General features: G+C 45.9%; 1 protein-coding gene across 1 annotated transcript in view; it reads right to left on the bottom strand.

Annotated features, from left to right (window-relative positions):
• The window catches only part of ADAMTS12 (ADAM metallopeptidase with thrombospondin type 1 motif 12), a 166,183-nt gene extending 145,262 nt beyond the window's left edge, over positions 1-20,921 (bottom strand). The window contains exons 1-3 of the mRNA XM_058827536.1: positions 20,695-20,921; positions 16,122-16,216; positions 5,600-5,866 (exon numbers count right to left, since the gene is read on the bottom strand). Of these exons, the coding sequence (XP_058683519.1) occupies positions 5,600-5,866; positions 16,122-16,216; positions 20,695-20,824 (492 nt within the window). The 5' untranslated portion in view covers positions 20,825-20,921. The remainder of the gene's footprint in view (positions 1-5,599; positions 5,867-16,121; positions 16,217-20,694) is intronic.
• Positions 20,922-22,301: the final 1,380 nt, after the last annotated feature.

The raw sequence follows: 22,301 nt of genomic DNA, 5'->3' as shown, positions 1-22,301 counted from the left end.
GAAAAAGCAAAAAGGGCTTTTTTCCCAAAAAGAGACAGGCTTATCACGATAAGCCTGAGCTGCCTTTCACATTCATTGTCCTGGGGAAACTACCATACTTACATGGGTTGATATTCCCATGGGTCGAAGGGCAGAGAGATTCATTCTTAATTGTAGAGTGGGTCTTCCTCTCCCACCAATGATCCAAAATCATCATCAAGCCACAAGAGCTGATGGCTCAGCTGATCTGAAAGGCCAGGGTGAGGCTGTGGGAACTGGCTGGTTGTGACTTTGTGTGTATTCATGTCCCAGTCAAACTTTCTGAGGAGGGAAAGCACTCTTCTGAGAAGCTGACCAGGATGTTTGAGCACCTGCTCTAGAGCAATGCTAGCCTCCAGTTGGCTCTGGACAGCTACAGTGGACAAATATCAGTCCACACCCCATCACACAAGTTGTTTCATGAGGAATTCCACCTCATTCCTCGTGAGAAAAGGAGGTGTAGGCTGCTCAAAGTTCTTACAGTGTTCACTGATGCAACGGGGGAGTCCACAAGTCAGTGATGACTTGGAGAGATCCTCAGACTCAGCACTGGGAAGCTGATATTGAGGTTGTGGCAGGGTCAGCCCAGGTAGCCAAACTGCCTGCAGCCGTGAGAGCCTTTGAGAAGTTCTCAGAGCCAATCAATTTGGTCACCAACTCAGCCTACGTGGCGGGGCTAGTGTCCAGGGCAGAGCAGGCAGTTCTCAAAGACATTGAGAACAAACATCTCTTTAGGTTGCTTTCAAAACTAGTTTATTTAGTTTCAACTTGAGAGCATCCCTTCTATGTGATGCATGTGAGGTCACACACTGATTTGCCAGGCGAAATCACAGACCTGCAAAGCTGATTCCCTTGACGCCCCAGCTGAATGGGTACGTCTTCCAGACGTCTTCCAGCAGGCTAAGCTGAGCCACCAGCAATACCATCAGATTGTGCCAGGACTGATCCATCAGTTCCAACTAACATAGAGTCAGATTCGAGCCATTGTGGCCACCTGTCCCAGCTGCCAGCTCCAGGCCATGCCATCGCTGCGTATCGGGGTTAACCGCTGAGGCCTTCAGAGCTGCAAAGTGTGGCAGACAGACATCAAACACATTCCCAGTTTTGGTCGCCTTAAATATGCACATGTAAGCATTGACACATACTCAGGTGTGGTTTATGCCTCAGCCCACTGCAGGGAAAAGGCTGTGCGTGCCAAACAACACCCGGTGCAGGCTTTTTCAGTGCTGCGGATCCCTAGGGAAATTAAAACTGACAATGGCCCGGTGTATAAAGCAGTTGCTAGAATTTGTCCAGCCGTGGGGGGTGGAACATAAGACTGGCATCCCCCACTCCCCCACAGGTCAAGCTGTGATTGAGCATACCCACCAGACGCTCAAACAAGTCCTGGGCAGGCAGAGCAGTGGAACACTGTGGATGTCACCACAACAAAAGCTCTGCAAAGCTATGTTTACCATCAGTTTCCTGGGGGACTCCTGTTTTCATTTGAAAACAGGAGTCCCCCAGTGGTTTGGCATTTTAACAGTGGTGATCAATTTAAGTTGACACCGTCTTAATCAGGGACCCAGAAACCTGGCAGACCAAGGGGCCCTATGAACTTGTTACCTGGGGGTGTGGCTATGTGTGTGTGTCCACCCCTGTGGGCCCGCACTGGATACCCCAAAAGTGGGTAAAGCCTTTCATTCCCAAAAACCCAGCTCCAGCAGAAAGGGATGAAAAACAAGCGGCAGTCACTTCCAAAAGAAGACGCTGATGGAAAAAAGGAGAGGAAACTTTCCTGATACCCAGTTACTCACTGGCAGACACACACTAACTGTTAACATGCTTTAAAAACATTTGGTTTTTCCATTTAGAGAGAACCTACCTCCCACTCAACCTCATGATGAGCCCTATCCCAGTTGGTATCCTGTTCATGCTGAGCAGTCTGACAGCTGCGTGGATCGTCCCTCAGCCATGACAGAACACCTAGGTGACCCTGGCACAGATGCTCCAGCAAGAAAATACATGCCTGTCCACTGCAGCAGCAAAGGAGCCAATGTCCACCTGCCTGGTAGGGATTCCACTGCAGGCTGGAGAATTTCCAGCCAACTTTGACATTCCTATGCCTAACACAGGTCCCAGATCACACAGCATCCGACTATGTGAAAATTGTAGCTGGCGGGCTGTAATGATTAGGAACCCTGTAAAAGAATGGTTATCTAAACTGCCCAAAGCAGTTAAGGAACCCCAAGAATTAGAACTATTGGGTTCCTCCCTGGCACCTTACTGTATTCACTTTACTTACAACTCATTATCTGACACCAGAGCCTTTAACAACATCTTAAAATTTTGAGAAGAATTCACTGCAAAAAATGGTGTGATATTCTATGTTACAGCAGACAAACCATTCCACTCACATCCAAAAAATCTTTCTAAGGGCTTGTTCCTAATTTGCACAGATAGGGCATGGGCAGGAATCCCATCTCAGCTTTTAGGAGGGTGATATACCATAGAGTGGTTGTCCCTGTTAGCACCCAACCAAACCCAAATTACCAAACGGGTTCAGAAAAACAATTTGACCAACAAAGTTCATAAAAGAAACACTGACAGTTTGGACCCAAACTGTGATTCTGAAATTTTTCATTGGGACAAATCAAAAAGAACTGCTGCATCCATATTTCTTCCATGGGTTGCAGCTGCCAAAGCTCTAGGTGAGTTAGGACACCTAGAGAGCTGGGTAGTCAGACAGGCAAACTTAACATCCACCACCCTCAGCCCCCTCCTAGAAGACAAGGAAATCACCAGGCAAGCCACTCTTCAAAACCAAGCTGCCATAGACTTCCTCCTGCTGCTGCATGGACACAAATGCCAGGAATTTGAAGGATTTTGTTGCCTAAACCTAACCTCAAAAGCTCCCAACGTCCACACAGCCCTCCAAGCGATGAAGAGTTTGACTGGACAAGTGAAGCAAGAATCCGAGGATTGGTTTAGTGAATTGTTCAAAGGCTGGGGACTCACAGGGTGATGGACTTCAATAGTTAAAACAATCCTTTTGTTTTTTGTTGTTTTGTTCCAAATAGTGTTGGCGTTCGGGATTATACGCTGCTTGATTTTAAAAGCCCTTGGCAATTTAATCCCTGCCACCTCAGAGGTCAACCACATAGAACTAACAGATCAAGAACAATCTAATGGGCCCACCAATCCTGAGTGGTGGTCAGATTCATGTTCTGCATCAGAATAAGCCCAATGCCCTTCTTTTAACTTTATGTAATTAAAACAAGGGGGAGATGTGGTGTTGCACTAAGCTAGTTGTTACGTTTGCACTAAAGTGGTTTCTCCCTGCTGCCCCCCTCCCCGAGTCTGTGGTGTGTTGGATCCTTCCCCTTGCCCCTCCTCTTCAGTTTCACCCCATTGGCTGTAGCCTGCTTTCCCCCAGTTTAAAAGTCCCCGCGGTTTCTCCCTCAATCTGTCTTTTCCCTGGAGTTTGTTCCAAGAATAAACTGGGACGGTGTCCCGTAATAAAGAGCCTCCTTTGTCTTTTACCTTTGTTCATCGTAGTACCTCCTCCCCTCAGTACACAAGGAGCTAGCTGAGTGACCCCTGGAGCTGGGACAATCAAGAAGTTTGTAACACAAATGAAAGGATAACTTTAAAGGATATTACCAAGCTGGATTTAAAATGCAAATTGAGGTTTTTTTAGTTCTTGTTGCAGACTAAATACTTCCAAAGACATAATGAAGATCTAGCACCTCATTTTCAAGTTCTCATCCTAATGAAAAATAACAAAGACATTCCAATAAAGCACGGAACAAAACAACCAAGGAAACTACTTGTATCATTATATCTCCATTTACTTACTGACCCTGTATGACCAAAACATGTTTCAGGGAAATTTTGGTAACTTGGTCCCCATTGGAAATGTAACTTAGAAAATAAAATCCCTGATTGTCATACCTGTGGGACTGAAACTTCTGGCCTCAAGCAATGGCTTGTTTCTCCAGGCAACATGCCAAATGTTTTATCAGCACTTTTGTAAACTCCAGAGTTTCCTATTTCATATATACCAGTGCTGTCTTCATGTTGCTTCTCACACACTGCCAGAAGACTTTCCATAGTTTTTGAAAGCTTCATACAGCACGGAACACACTCTGATACTGATCACAAGGGAAAGGTTACATTTTACTCACCGTGGTGTTCAGGCTCAGAAATTAAGCATCAGTACCCAGCCTGCTTTAGACTTGAGATGTGTTAGCCAAAAGGCATCAGTCCCCTGCTTCACAGGCTCTCAAACACCGTCATTTGCCACTCCAGGATCAAGGCATGAGAGCATCATTTCATCATCACCTCTGCCAGCACACTCCACAAACACTTTGGGTTCTGCCTTTCACGAATCATACGCGCCTGTTTTCACACCTCCCTACACCCCCTTCACACTTAGGCAGTTTGTTTCTTCTTCCCCTCCAGAAAGGCACACCCAGCCTCATGTTGTAGCACAAACAGGAACCTAAGCTTTTGCATTCTGCAGCTGCAGGATTGTGCCCAGAGACGCTACAGTTACCAGGAACCAGCATGGGACACCAACCAGACAGGCTTCTGTTCACGAAATCATTTATTCAGCATGGGAACAAACTCAGCTCCAGAGACAGAGAGCAGGGTGATGGGTTTTGAGGGACAGAACCAGGGTAGAGTTCAGGGTCAGGGACCACTAGGAACACAGCAAGGGAGAAACCCAGGGGCTCAAACCCAATCAGAACTCCTTGGCTGCCACCCCACGAGGGGCCTGGGGTGCAGCAACTCTTCCAGGGCTCAGAGGGCCCAGGCCCCAGAGCAGAAGTTCAGAATTCACACTAGTCGGGCTGCCACGCTTCTCACTTTAACAATGCTTATCTGAAACTAAAGCTTTGCCTCCCTGAGGCACCTCACACTAAGCTATGGCCATGATTAAAAACATCAAAGCATCGAAAAAAAAAGGCTTCCATCTCCTTGCCTCAGTGTGAACTACAGGATACTGAGAAATGTTCAACTTCAAGCTCCAGCCTTAGGAGTGCTCTTTTGACATGAGGGATGCCTAGCAGTGGTTAACACTTGAATTCAAAGCTCTGGCTAAGGTTGCATCTAAACTATCATTCATATCTGAAGCTGCAGTGCAGTTCATAAGGAAACAATTGCGTTTCCCTAGCTGACTATCCATGGCTGTGATTCACAGAGCAGTTTCAGTGTACTTGAGCTACATTTTAGAGGAAAACAGAACAGAAGCTCCAGATGCATTGGAAAGGCAATCCAACTACTAATGGAATCAAAGCAATGACTCGATATTTGGCTGGCTTCAAGCTGTATGACTGATAGAAATCTTCATTCCAGATCACAAAAACCACCAAAAAAACCTTGCCAAAAGTAAATGCCAAGCCTTTTGGGCCTCAGCATTACCTTTTGACTTTCTGAGTCTTCAAAAAATCTAAACAACACCCATAGAATTAAACCTTTTTTTCTGAGTCAGGTATCAGACTGGGTCATCCAGTTTCTTAGCAGACATATTTGTACCAGCTCAGTTCCAATGACACCAGAAATAGCCCATAACCCCAGTAAAGGTTGCACCACTTACCAGGCCACTGCAAGTGCTGATTGCTGCTGTCCCACTGCCGGAGCCAGGCTGCCACACTGTGCCAAGGAAGTGGCAAGGAACTCCCGAGCGAGTTGAAATCTTCGCTCTGGTGTGGTTGCCACGTCTCCTTTCTACTATGTAGTTATGGGAAAGAAATCCCATGTGGACAGTCAAGTTAAAAAACAGATCCTTCTCCTCATGATTAATTTTGTAATATACCACATTTTCACTTTTTCCAAGATGTCTCTTCTTCCTCGGGCTTGAGATGTTGTAATAAATTATGGTTGTATTAAAAATTCGGAGTATATAAGAAAGATATGTTTTGTAGAAACAAAACTAAATATAAAGCATGGAAAAGCCTCTCCCCCCAAGTGGGATGAGGCTTTCTGCCGAGAGGTTGCTGATTACCAGCAACGCCCAAGATAACTAACCAAAACTGGCCCATCAACCCAAACAAACACACAGGACACGGACCATCAGGAAAACAATGACACTGGCTCGGGAAATTATCTACCTCCGGATCCAAGCAACGCCCTGCGGATTCCAGTGGGTAGAGAAACTGATCAATCGAAAAAGACAAGTTCCAAAAGAAAAGCCTCGCCAGACTCAAACATCTCTGTGTCGAAGAAGCAATCAGGGAAAACAAAGGAGGAAACCCGGCCAAGATATTCATCGGCACCAGCCCGGATTCCACCACCCTGTCATGAAAACTTTAACTTTGCAACACACAGAGTCTCCTTTGCATGAGAGGAGACTCTGGCCGGACACAAAAATAATATCATCATTCTAGGGCAGGAAATCCATTCACTGGACAATCAAGGACACTTGGTGAATGGAACTTGCCTGGAATTTTGGCCTGAGGACTTAAAAATCCTATAAAACCCCAATCCTGAGGCTGCTCAGACGTGGATTTGGGAAACCTATACCTCCGGTGTAGACCCCTGTCCACCCAGCGCTGCGCTGTTCTTTTTATTGTGGGTTTTTATCGCTGTTTCTGTTTATTATTGTTTATTAATAAATTTCTCTTTGATTTTATCCCAAAATTGCCTTTGCATTTATAACAGATTGGTGCCGTGACTCGGATCGGAAAAACTGTGGGAGAACCTCGCTATCCAGGGGGGTACCCCCGCTGATTTCAGCGGCCTGGGAAGCCGAGAACCTCCGCAGTTCACTCCGACACCCGAACCAAATTTAGGCTGAGGTAAAAACCACAATAAAAGAGAAATACGGATCCAGGAAGAGCTCGGGAAAAGAAGCCGCGGCTTGGTAGCTCATAAAAAGTCAGTTGTGCACGAAGACATCCTCGCAGGAAAATTGCTGTAAGTACTGCAAGGTTGAGCGGAGTGATTGGGCAAGCGTGTGTGAGACGTGATCTGATCACGGAGCGAGAGCGGACTCCAAAGCCGCGGTTCCATCCTCCCGCGAGGGAATTGGCCGGCCACGGAGGAAGCGAGTCGGGGTGAGAGGACTCTCTCTACACGTTTGTAAAGCCTGGGGCCAAAGGGGTGCTCTGGGGGACTGGTCACGAAGGGCTGGAAGAGGAAGAGGACGTCCAGTAGAGCTCGGGAAAGAGTAAACTCTTCTAGCAATCAGGACCCAGGAGAGGTCCGGAGGAGAGATCAAAGCGCTAAGAAAAACCCCGGAACAGCAATCCGAGAAGGTGAGTATTAGCAGACTTTTTGACTCTCAAACTACAAACACAACGCAGAATACTAGGTAAGACTTTTGTTTTTTTCCTTCACCATGGGACAGAAAAAGAGTAAAGTGCAAAAACCAGTAGACGCGAGAAACCCTTCCATAGAAACGAAGGAATTGTTAGACATCCCACCAGAAAGTCCTTTGGGTTGGTTGTTAAAAGAGTGGGAAAATTGCCCTGAAAGGAAAAGGAAGTCCAAGGCAAAAATGATCTACTATTGTGCCGAGGTTTGGGGTGGACAGAAACTGAGGCCCCATCTCACTTGGCCAATATTAGGAACATTTGAAAAGTGGACGTGCAATGAGTTACTCTCGTATGTAGAGAGCAAGGTCCCCTCGGACTCCGAGGAACCGGAATATGCCCGACTCTGGCTAAAGGCCAGAGTAGGACTATTTCCGATCAAACTAAAAGATGAAACAAAAACAGAAACCTGGGAGCCCCTGGATCATTTACCTCCTCCATACCACGGGCCTGCAGGGTCTCCCGTGGTGGACCAAGTGGTGCCATCAGCTCCCACGAGCCAGCTGGCACAACCAAGTGAAGCACACGCATCGCGAACAGGGGAACCGGCGCCAGCAGTGGTTCCGGTGGCCCCTCCCCTGGCTCCTCCTGTGGGAACCGCGACCGCCGCGGTTTCCCAAGAAACCATGGTAGCGCAAAATAGGGGATCTCCGTATCCCCCATTGCCCGTCCCGTTGCCCCAGCCAGATCCCCCAACTTTGGAAAGGGGGATCCTTCATAATAACCTAGCGGCAACTGATTTTTCATCAGCAATAAAGGAACAAACTCTCAAAAACCCCTATTCCCCCCCCTCAAGCAGGACTCGGTTTAAGTCTAGACAGATGAGTGAGGAATGGGAAGAGAATGAGAATAGGCACAGAATGTTCCCTCTCAGGGAAGTGCCTACTGCTCCAGGAGTGATTGGATTTGTGAATGTACCCCTAAATTCAGGGGATGTGCGGGCATTTAAGAAAGAGATGGGAAGATTGTTGGATGATCCGTTTGGAGTGGCAGAAAGGTTGGATGAATTTTTAGGCAGTAGCATTTATACCTATGAAGATCTCATGGCTATCTTGAGATCTCTGTTTAGTCAAGAGGAAAGAGAAATGATTAAACAAGCTGGTATCAGGGAGTGGGAGCGGCGAAACCCTCAGGGAACGCCAGGCACTCAAAAGTGGCCGAGCGTAAGCCCGAGTTGGAACGCCCAAACAGAGGATGGTAGAAGGAGCATGAATGATTTAAGGAATATAATTGTGCAAGGAATAAGGGAAGCGGTTCCCCGGGGCCAAAATATTAGTAAGGTGTTTGGGGAATGTCAAGGGAAAGAGGAATCCCCCACCGAGTGGTTGGAAAGATTACGGCGAAGTCTGCAGATCTATTCTGGGACGGACCCTAGTTCTCCGGTAGGAGAAGTGTTACTTAAAACACAGTTCGTGGCGAAATCATGGGAGGATATTAGAAAGAAATTGGAAAAGATTGAAGGGTGGCAGGAGAAAGGTCTCCAAGAGCTTCTGAGGGAAGCTCAAAAGATTTACATGAGGAGAGAAGACGAGAAACAGAAACTTCAGGCCAAAATACTGGTGGCCGCAGTAAAAGAAGCTCAGAAACAAGAACAGGCACACGGCAAGTTTAAAACAGCGCCGAAAAAGCCGCAGGAGCCACAGAAGAATGGCTCCGCCCCGCGGAGAGATCCCCCAGAATGTTTTTACTGTAAGAAAGTAGGACACATACAAAGGAATTGCCACCAGAAAATGAAAGATGAAAAGGTATTTCAAGAAGATTAGGGAGGTCTTGGGCTCTTTCAGATGGGGATGATAACAGCAAAAGAGCCCTTGATAAAATTAAAAGTAGGTCCCCATCGCGAGGAAATAGAATTTTTGGTTGACACGGGAGCTGAGAGAAGCACCCTGCAAAAATTACCACGGGGATGCGTGGTAAGTAAGGAAAAGGTAGTGGTAATCGGTGCGAAGGGAGATCCCTTCAAAGTTTCTGTAATTAAAAATGTGGAAATAGAGTCTGAAAATAAAATATGCCTAGGAAATTTGTTATTAGTAGAAGAAGCCGATTACAATTTGTTAGGTAGAGATATGATTGTCTCATTGGGTATAAACATTGTCGTAAAGAATTCTGAATTAGTAATAAAGATATTCCATTTGACTCCAAAAGATGAAAAGGAAATCGATCCCAAAGTGTGGCATTCAAAAGGGGAGGTGGGGAAATTAGATATTACCCCCATCAAAATTGAAATAGAAAACCCAGAGGACCCGATAAGGGTAAAACAATACCCCATCCCGATAGAAGGGAAAAGGGGTCTGAAACTAGTAATTGATGACCTCCTTAGAGGAGGTACCCTCGAACCCTGCATGTCTCAACATAACACCCCCATCCTGGCAGTGAAAAAAGCGGATGGGAGCTTCCGACTGGTGCAGGATCTCAGGGCAGTAAATGCTAGGACCCGAACCAGGTTTCCGGTAGTGGCAAATCCTTATACTTTACTTAACAGACTCTCACCCGAGGATGTATGGTACAGTGTAATTGATTTAAAAGACGCATTTTGGACTTGTCCTTTGGATGAAGGGAGTAGGAACTTCTTTGCCTTTCAATGGGAGGATCCGGACACAAACAGAAATCAACAGTTAAGGTGGACGGTCCTCCCACAGGGGTTTGTGGAATCACCCAATTTATTTGGACAGGCATTGGAACAATTACTTACTGAATTCATTCCAGAAGAAGGGACAAAGCTCTTACAATATGTAGATGATTTATTAATTGCTGGAACCATGGAGGAAAAGGTCAGAAAAAGTACAATTTCATTATTGAATTTTCTGGGGAAAAAGGGGTTGAAAGTATCAAAATCCAAACTGCAGTTCACGGAGCCCGAGGTAAAATATCTGGGACATTGGATTTCTCAAGGGAAAAAGATGCTAGATCCTGACAGAGTGGCCGGGATTTTGGTGCTCCCAGCCCCAAAAACGAAAAGACAAATCAGGCAATTTTTAGGGCTCCTGGGATATTGCAGACAGTGGATTGAAGGATACAGTGAAAAAGTAAAATTTTTGTATGAAAGATTAAACACAGATAGAGTAAAATGGACCACACAGGATGAAAGCAAGTTTCAGGAATTGAAAACTGCACTTATAACTGCTCCTGTTCTAACCTTGCCAGACACAAATAAAGAATTCCAGCTATTTGTTGATGTAAGTGGACAAACAGCCCAAGGAGTTCTGACCCAGGAGTGGGCAGAAAAGAAGAAGCCCATAGGATTTTTATCAAAAATCCTAGATCCAGTCAGTCGAGGGTGGCCCACTTGCTTGCAAGCAATTGTTGCAGTAGCTCTGTTAGTCGGGGAAGCAAAAAAGATAACTTTTGGAGCCTCTTTGACAGTCTACACCCCACACGATGTAAGAACTATCTTACAACAAAAAGCCGAGAAATGGCTAACTGATTCGAGGCTTCTGAAATATGAAGCCATGCTAATTAGTTCGCCGGGCCTCGAGTTGAGGACAACTACTGTCCAAAACCCGGCGCAATTTTTGTTTGGGGAACCAACAGGTGAGCTGTTGCATAATTGCATTGAAGCAGTGGAATTGCAAACTAAGGTAAGACCAGATCTGGAAGATCAAGAGTTAGAAGGGGGAGAAAAATGGTTTATTGATGGTTCATCAAAAATGGTAGAAGGAAAAAGAAAGTCAGGTTATGCCATCATAAATGGTAAGACTGAACAAATCATAGAATCAGGTCCTTTGCAAGCATGTTGGTCGGCTCAAGCCTGTGAACTGTTTGCACTCTTAAGAGCCCTCAAAGGCCTGAAGGGAAAAAGGGGAACTATTTTCACCGATTCGAAGTATGCATTTGGGGTAGTGCATACTTTTGGAAAAATATGGGAAGAAAGAGGTTTAATAAACACCAAGGGAAAAAGACTAATACATGGAGAAATAATTAAACAAATCTTAGAAGCTATCAGGGAGCCCCAGGAGATATCAGTAGTCCATGTAAAAGGACACCAAACTGGGTGGCGGTTTCACACCAGGGGAAACAATCTAGCGGACAAAGAGGCGAAACGAGCTGCGTTACTGGCGGTAAGTATTCCCGAGATCAGTCCCAAAGAAACCCCAGAAGTGTCCGTGCTTCCTTCAGAGAAGGAGCAAGAAGATTTCCAGAAGGTAGGTGGATATTTTAAAGAAAATAAATGGTGGTTGCCAGACGGGAGGGAGCTGGTTCCAAAAAGTATAGCGAGAGGAATACTCAGGAGATTGCATGAACAAACCCACTGGGGAACCCGGGCACTGGCTGAACAATTTTTAAAATTTTTCGGATGTAAAGGAATTTTTGAACTTGCCAAGCAAGAGGTACAGGGGTGCGTGATATGCCAGAAAGTAAATCGTGCCAATTCAAAACAAACAAATTGGGGTGGCCGGCCACTTTCGTATAGGCCATTCGAGAGAATCCAGGTAGATTTCACGGAACTACCGAAGATTGGGAGAAATAGATATTTATTAGTAATAGTGGATAAACTGACACATTGGGTCGAGGCATTTCCCAGAGCAAAGGCTACGGCCCAAACCGTATCTAAAATTCTACTAGAGGAAATAATTCCTAGATATGGGATAGTAGACCATATCGATTCTGATCAAGGGACTCACTTCACTTCGAAAATCATCAAACAACTGTCAGATGCATTGGGAATCAGATGGCAATATCACACCCCCTGGCACCCTCAAAGCTCGGGACAAGTTGAGAGGATGAATCAAACCTTAAAGTCACAATTATCCAAATTAATAATCGAAACAAAAATGACTTGGATCCGATGTCTTCCTTTAGCTTTGTTAAATATCCGGACCATGCCTCATTCTGAAACCGGTTTATCCCCTTTTGAAATGCTATATGGAATGCCATATAGGCATGGGATGCCGGTGGCACACCCTCAAATAGAGGATGTGCAATTACAACCTTATCTCATTTCTATAAATAAAAATCTACAGGAACTCCGGAAAAAGGGATTGATTCCTCAGAGCACAACCTTGGGATTTCCAGTTCACAAAATCCAGCCGGGCGACAAAGTATTGATTAAAGTGTGGAGGGAACTTCCCCTCAGTCCGCATTGGGAAGGTCCCTTCCTCGTTCTCCTGACCACGGACACTGCTGTACGAACGGCCGAGAAAGGGTGGACACACTTTTCTCGGGCCAAGAAGGTTCCGGATTGCCAAGCCCCCGAGTGGAAGATCACCACCCCGCCAGGAGATTTGAAAATCAAGCTCCGAAGGCACAACAAATGAACAATAGCGAGAAGATAAGTTGTAATATCCGCGATTGTTATTGTTTCCCGTTTATACATTTTAAGTGCGCTTATTGTAAGCAGATTTGGGTAACTCATTGCATAAGGGGTTATAAACCAAGGGGATTGTGCACTAGGTGCTACGAAAAAGAGCTAGACCAGACCAATCGATTCCTGATACTTGCGACTCGAGCGGGCCTTTTGGAACTTGACTCTCCGGAGTGGTTCCTGTTTTACCAAAAAGGATTAAGGGGTCAGCTTGATTGCAAAGCAGACCCCTTGGAAATTGAGTGCCGAAGGACCATAAAAGTACCTTGTAGATTTGAACCAGTTAAAGCCTCTCGGTGGGCAACCTTCAAGCGGAGGTTTGCCATCAGGACATCAAGGGCCCCTGAAGACAGTCCTTGCTGCCGGGAAGATGGTTATCCCCGCCGTATACTTTTGTACGGGCGGAGGGAATGGCAGAGGGATGCAATTGTGGGGAATCCTGATGTCCCTGAGCCTAGTCATGTACTCGATCAAGAAAATAGAGGCCGAGGCCCCCCTAGGGGAGGCTCCCCAGGGGAAGTGTGAGCAGTGTCAGACTGCCCCAGAAAGCGAGCTCATGACCAAGTGCCCTTCGGAACTACAGGCAGGTATTTGTTGGTTAAACGGCACTCAGCTTGAATTATGTAAATCAGAAAGGAAAATCTGGTGCTCAAACTCGGGAGCAAGTATCAAGGAAAAACCTATTCGGAACCTGGAAGGAATAGGGGCTGCTGAGACCCACTTCCGAAACAAAAGAGAAATAAAGGGAATTCCCCCAATCGAGGTCTGTGGACAGTGTAATAAGACTGTCTGGATTGGGGGAAAGAAGCATTCGACGTTTTTGGCATACCACCGAGTTAACCCTACCTGCTACAATGAAGCAAGCTTAAAACCGTGCATGATGGGGGGAAAGCTGTACTGGGAAGGGAAAAATGTAAAACACGAGACAAGGCTGACATTCAATAATGAACCTATAATTTTGGAATTATTGAAGTCAGACGATGAGAACTCGTGTCTTCAATTCGACCCAGTGTTTTGCTTTTCAAAGGATGAAAAGGGATTGGATCCAGAAAGTAAAATAAAGCAAATAGCTATAGATCTAAAACGGAAAGAAATGGAAAATAAAAAGAAAAGGCTGGAGCAAGAGAGGTTAAACTCTCTCAGCGAACAATATGAATTATTAGAGAAACAATACGATAATTGGAAATTACCCAGCCCTAACCAAAACTTGTTTGTTGACTTAATGCAGGAAATAGCCACTGAATTAGGTATATCCAACTGCTGGATATGCGGTGGTTTAAAATCAGCAGAGAGGTGGCCATGGAAAGGAGAGGGATTGACCCCGGAACAAATATTAAAAGGGACAGAATTAAAATTCTCAAAAACTACCCGGAGGCCAGAGGGATGGGTCATAGATGACCGAATAATTGGAACGTTTTGCATTAGCCGGGAGGGAAAAGAGTTTACCGATTTGGTAGGATACACTCCGTGTGTAAATACACTCACGGTAAACTCAGAAAAGAAAACAAAAATCTGGCACCCGGAATCGCCCGAAGGATATTGGATCTCCTATCGGGAAAACAATTGTGAATGGGTAGAGACTATTGGATTGTGTTGGAACAAGAAACCGGGGGCCAATCCCTTCCATGTTTTCATAGGCCTGAGGGATTATTGGGAGGATCCGGCAAAAACTAATAAAAACTGGGAAGCTCCCGATGGAATTTACTGGATATGCGGGAAAAAGGCATACAGTGAATTACCTCGGAAGTGGAAAGGGTCATGCACACTGGGACTAATTCGGCCGTTTTTCTTCACCCTACCAAAAGATGAGAGTAAATCCCTAGGGGCTCCCCTCTTTGAAACTTTAGCCCGACAAAAGAGGGATCTAAAAAAGATATTACCGATAGCAGGAGGGAGCCAGAAATGGAACGAGGAAGAATGGCCGGCCGAGAGAATCATACAATACTATGGTCCGGCCACCTGGGCGAATGATGGCAGTTGGGGTTATAGAACCCCCATTTATCTTCTGAATCGGCTCATTCGACTGCAAGCGGTAATGGAGGTAGTTTCCAATCACACCTCAGAAGCCCTGGAACTCCTAGCAAGGCAACATTCTCAAATGAGGGCCTTTGTTTACCAGAACAGACTAGCCCTCGATTACTTGCTAGCTGAGGAGGGAGGGGTGTGCGGGAGATTCAATGAATCGGAGTGTTGCATGGAAATAGATGATTATGGCGAAACTATAAAGGGACTAGCTGCAGAAATCAAGAAAGTGGCACATGTGCCCGTTCAAAAATGGAATTCTATTCTACAAGCCTCTTGGTGGGATCAAATTTTCGGTCAAGGGGCTTGGTGGAAAAAGCTAGTATTCTTTATAGGATGTTCAATAGCCGGAATCATCTTTTTACCTTGTTTAATTCCTTGCCTGATTAGGCTAATACAATCTGTAGTGCAAGGAATGCAAATTGCCGCCCTCCCAATAGATCCAGAAAAATCACAAGATAAAAGTGCCCTTCTTTCTAAATTGCTGGTTTTAGAAGAAGAGAAAGAGAGTAATAAGGCATTAAGGGCCTTAGAAAAATTTGAAAACGAACATATGCTGACCACCAAAATTGACAATTAGACAAAGAAAAATGATGATGGAAAAAGAATAAGAAAAGGATACTTTTCTTTAAAAGGAGTGTAAAATAACGAATTTTTAAATGTGATAAATTATTAGGTGGGGGACTGTAATAAATTATGGTTGTATTAAAAATTCGGAGTATATAAGAAAGATATGTTTTGTAGAAACAAAACTAAATATAAAGCATGGAAAAGCCTCTCCCCCCAAGTGGGATGAGGCTTTCTGCCGAGAGGTTGCTGATTACCAGCAACGCCCAAGATAACTAACCAAAACTGGCCCATCAACCCAAACAAACACACAGGACACGGACCATCAGGAAAACAATGACACTGGCTCGGGAAATTATCTACCTCCGGATCCAAGCAACGCCCTGCGGATTCCAGTGGGTAGAGAAACTGATCAATCGAAAAAGACAAGTTCCAAAAGAAAAGCCTCGCCAGACTCAAACATCTCTGTGTCGAAGAAGCAATCAGGGAAAACAAAGGAGGAAACCCGGCCAAGATATTCATCGGCACCAGCCCGGATTCCACCACCCTGTCATGAAAACTTTAACTTTGCAACACACAGAGTCTCCTTTGCATGAGAGGAGACTCTGGCCGGACACAAAAATAATATCATCATTCTAGGGCAGGAAATCCATTCACTGGACAATCAAGGACACTTGGTGAATGGAACTTGCCTGGAATTTTGGCCTGAGGACTTAAAAATCCTATAAAACCCCAATCCTGAGGCTGCTCAGACGTGGATTTGGGAAACCTATACCTCCGGTGTAGACCCCTGTCCACCCAGCGCTGCGCTGTTCTTTTTATTGTGGGTTTTTATCGCTGTTTCTGTTTATTATTGTTTATTAATAAATTTCTCTTTGATTTTATCCCAAAATTGCCTTTGCATTTATAACAATGTGATGGTGTAGATTAAAAGAAAGAAAATGCCCACTTGCATCTACTCTTGCTGGATGAACCACATGGTAATCTGGCACTGTCTTCACAAATTGCTCTGAGAGAAAGGAAAAAAAAAAAAAAAAAAAAAAAAAGAAACGAAACTAGAATGAGTGAGTGTTCAGATCTCACATAATTTAAAGGAAAAGTCAAAAGTGAGAGCAATTCACCCCAACATCCGATTGACACAAAGGGAGGCAGTGCACAGACTACCATGGAATATACTCCTCATTTGGGCTTTCTATTCTCCCATTGTAACACTCAGTTTAGAAGCAAAACATTATTCTTTTCAAACATTTTGTCACCATTCATATAGAAGACTGACTGTCACACACAACCCCCCTTCCCAATCCCACAAGGGCTGGGAACCATCCATGTCCTAGGTCTCCAGCACATGACACTCTTATCAAGGAGTGTGACCTTCACACATTGAAAAAACTGACCATCTGAAACTGGACACAGAGCCTTGCAAACACACAAAGGTGAAGAGAACACAAATTGGCTTGATTATTTTTAGTAACAGCATCTCAGTAGCATCAGCTTTAGCAGCTGTTGCAGCTGGAGCTTCCAAATTTCAAAGAAGGATTTGAAGAGACTGAAGTAATCGTGCTCTTTTGTATCAGGAGTTCCAAGCAGGGTAGGATTGGAAATCTTACCACTTGTCAGAATCTAGCAGAGGAACAGAGCATTACTGACACTGTCCCCTGCTACAACAGGGGAAGCATAAGAAGAAGATACAGAAGAAACACCACCTGTACCAAGTTTTATTTATTTTAAGTTACTGTGAAATACAAAAACCCCATGCAAATAACACAGATCCATTTAAAACACAATCCATAAGAACTCATGTCCTAAGGGCCAGGTCTGATGAATTCTACCCAAGAAATGACAGTCTGAGTATTTTTAATTAAAAAGAAGTTATGATGACACACATTAATCCAGTTCTTCTTTACCCAGAGTTGCTCTTCATACCCAAAGTCCCAGCCACTTACACATGAAGTGACTACACCTCATTCATTAACTAAGCTGCTTAACAAAGCAATTAGGCTGTTCCAGCTGCTTCCAGGCTAGGTCTGGTTAGGCAATCCTTTCAGAAGCACTTCTCCCTCCACTGCCTGTGCCTTCAAAGTCACAGAGGAAAAATCCTGCCTAAGCAGGCAGCTGTCTAGATTCATCCCCTTCTGAAGGAACTCATCTCAGCTGTCCTCATTAGTTTAAGATGTGGCTGCTTGAGTTTCCTCAGGCCACGGACCCCTGAGACACATGCACTGAAACCCTTCCAATTGAAATGAAAGCAAAACAAAACACATAAAACCCCCGGCCTCCCAGCATATACACAACTACATCAGAAATCTAGCCTAGTGTCAGAAGCACCTTTACTTCAGAAGCAAGCTTATTCGCTCACACAACAGATTTCTTTGTACAGAAGCGTTCCCACCAGCCTGCAGTGACTTGGAGCCTTTGCAGGACAAGCCACAGAAGTGGGGTTTTGGGCCTTCACAAAGCCAGGTCTTGACAACATGGACACTAATGCCTACCACAGGTTCTGAGAGACATCTGCTCTTGTCCGCATAAGGGGACTGAGACATTGACACTCAGTGCACACCTTCATGCCTGCAGTTTGCACAGCCTGTGGACAGCACAAAAGATGTGAGATGCCTGATAATTCAGCAACTGAAGCTAGACCATGGTTCCCCCTACTCACACTCCACAGTGAAGCAGAAAAAAAAAAAAAAAAAAAAAGGCAGGTGGAAGAGATGAGAAACACTCGAAAATACAGCTTATCTGCAGATGTTAAATTGTGAGACTTCTGGGAAGTCCCACATCCCATATTGCGCTAGCAAAGTCAGACTAACATAGAATGCTGCAAGACCAGGCCCCCATTTCTACGGTTTTCAGCACAACTCATTAAATAATCAAATTAAATTCCTAAAAGGAAAGCTTACTCATTTGCTGTCACTGTGCTGTTGCCTGATGTCTTGAACCTAATTTGTTCTGGCTAAACTGCTGAACTCCGTGGAAGACAAATACTTACGATTTTGGATTTAAAACTATGCAAGGAAGTTTTTTACTTCACATTACAGCACTTAAGTGCATAGAGGTTAAAGAAAAGTGTCAGTAAGATGGAAAATAATGCTGAAGCATTGTATTGTCAAAGCAGAGAAATTGAACTTCTTCCACACGCTTGTTAAATACTTGTTTAGTCACTGGAGAGGGGAATTATGCTGCAATAATAATGAACTGTAATACAACTACAGAAATGAATTATTAAAAAGCCTTCAAAAGACCAGAGGGAATAAGACTATAACACAAAAGTCTAACAGGATGAGGCTAATGATATTTCTGCAAGAAATCACTATCAGCACAGTTTTGCCTAGACTGTTGGGTAAAAGACAATCCTAACTATAACAAAGATGGAAGGTACAATTTTGGTGATCCCTTTCTGCCCTTCTAGGAAAGAATAACTAAATACATGCAACCCAGACTGCTCAAAATTAAATTAAGGGCTACATCCTTCAACACCAAATGCCTCTATTTTCATATAGTTACATGAATTCTTCTTAAAACACCACAAGTTCCTATGAAACTTAGCAGCAGCAAACACAAATGGAGATAATGAATGCCACTGATAAGCCATGGCACTGGCATGTCACAGCATCTCCCTTGGACACCCAGCATACTCTTCAGTCCAGGGGAGTCCTGCCTGTCCAGTGGGCACTGCTCAGGATTTACAGGACAGGAAAGGTGGCTGTGTAGCTACAGAGAATGTTTTGCCTTTGCAATACTACGGCCTGGGCATGCTGGCTTGGTGCTGTGAACAAGACAAAAGCACGGCCATGAGCTGCACACATTCGAGTCAGGACTTTGCTCTGCAATCGCAGTATCTGCTCAGGCCCTCTGGGAACACAGGACTGGCAATGTTCAGGCCCTTCACACTTGTTTGAGGAGCCCAAGCATTGTTTAAGTTGTCAGAGAAATCTTCCCTGCAGACCTTCCTAATTCCGCATCATTGAAAACATCTGATAATATTCAAAACCCCTCCCGTGTGTTCTGCTCCTCTGTGGATTTAAATTTGCCACACGTCAGAGAACTGCCTTATTAAGAATAGCTGTACACAAAGTGAATAAACTAGGATAAAGAGAAAAACTTACATGATCTATCGCACATGACAGGAAAACCACAATTTACTTTAAATGCATAACATGTTCCCTGACAAAATTTGTTTAAAATGTGACACATCATCATTTGCCATTGTTTCATCTCCATCTTTGTAGTTTGAGTACATCTGCCCTTCAGACCCTCTGGCTTCTTTTCAAACCATTCCCTGTGATAGGAAACAGTGTGGCTCATCTTTGAGGAAGCATCATACCCAGGAAAGAGAGCAAGCCTTCAGCACTCAGGAAGGGCAACCCCAGCTGTCCCATCTACCACATTTAGAGATGTGGAGAGAGCAGAACACTTCAACTGTACCACATACAAATTTCAGTCCATACCTCACACTGTAAAGAAACCTTACTTTGTAGAAAATTAGCCGCATTTTTGACTGCCCCTTTACTCAATGCTACTTGCAAACTCTTGGGAAAGACTGTTTTCCATGCTTAGAAAGTTAAATTAATTCTGCATTCATTTCCAAATGCCTGAAAATCAGCCACTACATGCTAACACAACCATCCTGTTCTGTCCCATGCAGCATCACAGGGATGTAATTATTGCTAGCATCCACTTTCAATGAATCCAAAAGGAACCAACTTCAAGATACTTGAAAATTCACTTTTCAGGCACCTTATTGAAACACTTTTCCATGTTCTCTGAGGGGTACAGAAGATTTTCTCTTTTGTGTTCAAGCTCTCCTGAAAGCACCACAGCTGTTGATTGCATCAGGAAGTAAAATTTCCTCACATACTTTTGGGTCTTCTACCACCAGGCAGAGTTTTCCAACTACTCATAATTTTTCTCCCTTGGGAGCTGCGATTTTTCTTAAACAGGCAAAAACTAAAATAAAAAATAAAATTCCTGAGTTGCACTCCCCACGGCAAAATAACCAACTGTGAGGACAGCCTCAAAGAAACCCCTCCAGCGGATGAAGTCTGACTTGTAATTTACCATCCTCACTGAATGTGAGAAACTCACAGCGGGTGTTGAGCCCTGATAACACCAATCCTTCTGCAGCGCCTGCTGCTTGGGTACAGAAGCGATCGCTTGTTTAAAAAGAAATAATCAGGACAGGAAACTTCTTCGGTTTAGTAGCACAAAATTATTCGGGCATTTAGAGAGCTGCCTCTAAACGGGGACCTGTAAAAGGCAATACCTTCCTCTCTACACAGCCAACCTCGATGCCTGCCCAGGATCGGCAGGAAGGCGCAGCCGGAGCGCTCTGCCCCGGGAGCGGAGCAGCGCGTCCCGGCAGCGCCGAGGGGAGCACCGGGGGCCCACACGGCCAGGCTGCCCGTCCCTCCCGCCCCAGCAGCGACCCGGGGCCGCGCTGCACCCTCGGCAGGGCCCGCTCCCCGCCGCGCCCCGCCCGCCGCCACTGACCTTGCCCGCCGTCGGGGAACGGGGAGCTGCCGGCCGGCGGGGCCCTGCCCAGGCAGGGCGCTTGGGCGTGGAGGACGAGGAGCCAGAGGGAGACCATGCGTGCCGCCCGGCTCCGCGGGACACATGGCATGGTGCGGGCGGGGAGCTGCGAGCGGGGCGCCTATCGGGGCCGCGGCATGGCCGGGCCGCTCCGGCGCCGCCGGACACAGGCGCCTCTCCGCACAAGGGCTGCGCGGGGCCGTCCCGGTGTCTGGTTTCTGCCGGCGGAGGAAGGAGGGCTGTGGGGAGGGAGCAGCTCCCGGGAGCCTCCGCCTCGGAGCCGCCGGGGTTAATGCGGCCGGACGAACCGGGCCGGGCCGGCGGGGAGGGAGGAGAGGCGAGGCCGCCAACAGGGGCTGCCGCCCCTCTCCGCCCTCCACGGCGGCCGGAGTGCTTGGGGAGGGCCGCCGGCACACGGCAGCATCGCTCCCTGGCACTGACGCCGGTGGTCTCCGCTGAGGGGCCGGGGCAAGGCGCCTCGCAGCCCCGCACACGCCCTGGCAGAGGCTCCCCAGCCGCGGGAGAAAGTGTTGGAGGCACGCGGGAGTTTGACCCGTTTTCCGCCACTCTCTGACGCGGCCGGTGGGGATGGCGGGGGTTTCCCCGGCTGAAGCACCCCGTACTCCATGGCCCCTCGGGCCCAGCAGCCAGAGCCCAGTTTCCAGGCTGCCTCACAGAGTCGCAGTCAGCTAGGCTGGAAAAGACCTCTGCCATCATTGAGTAAAGCCCGTGACTGAATAATAAAATGTCATTTAGACCACGGTACTAAGAGCCACATCCAGTGCTTTCTTAAACCCCTACAGGGATGCCGACTTCACCACCTCCCCGGGCAGTCCATGCCAAAGTCTAATCATCCTTCCTTGTTAAGAAATTCTTCTAATGTCAAGCCTAAAACTCCACTGGTGCAGCTTAAGACTCCTCAAGGTGCGGAGACCATTCTGTGTTTTAGCAGTGTGCTAGCATATCAGGGTTACTTCTGAGTGTCCTCTCTTTGAACAGAAAGTTCCCAAATAGATAGCCTTGGCATCTGCATTTTTAAGTACACGCCATGTGCTCTCTGCCAAGAGTCTCCTTATGTCGCATCTGCTGTGATTACTGCCTGTCAAAGGCTCCACAGGTGGGTGCACACTTTGATGCTGTCCTGTCTTTGAGACCTGGACTGAGTTCAGGGTCCTGGGTATCTGCTTTGATAGCCTCCTGCTTAAAGGTGACTCCACCATGGGCTTCTAGTTTACTTTCATAGTAATCTGTGCTTAATTATGCTTGTTTCTCTGCTCAGTTTTCTCAAGATTAATGGCTGCCACAGTTCAACTGTCTTAGCTGTAAGAACTGTGAGCTCCAGACTCAAGAGCATAAAAATGCAAAAAACAGTTAAAGCTCCAAGGTTTTCTAAATCAGAAAAAAAAATGTGGTTTCCCCCAGGACTCAGACAGGTAACTCTGGAAACAGACCATATTTATAAGAGTGTTAATTGATTTAGGAATCATTCTATGCTCTCTTCTAGACAACCGAAGGACACAGACCATGCAAAAGACATGAGATATTTGATATCCAACAGCACTTGCTAA

This window comes from Poecile atricapillus, chromosome Z, assembly GCF_030490865.1.
Source record: "Poecile atricapillus isolate bPoeAtr1 chromosome Z, bPoeAtr1.hap1, whole genome shotgun sequence".
Classification (NCBI taxonomy): Eukaryota; Metazoa; Chordata; class Aves; order Passeriformes; family Paridae; genus Poecile; species Poecile atricapillus.
Note: the sequence above shows the minus strand (reverse complement) of the source record. Positions and strands in the feature narration are given on the sequence as shown.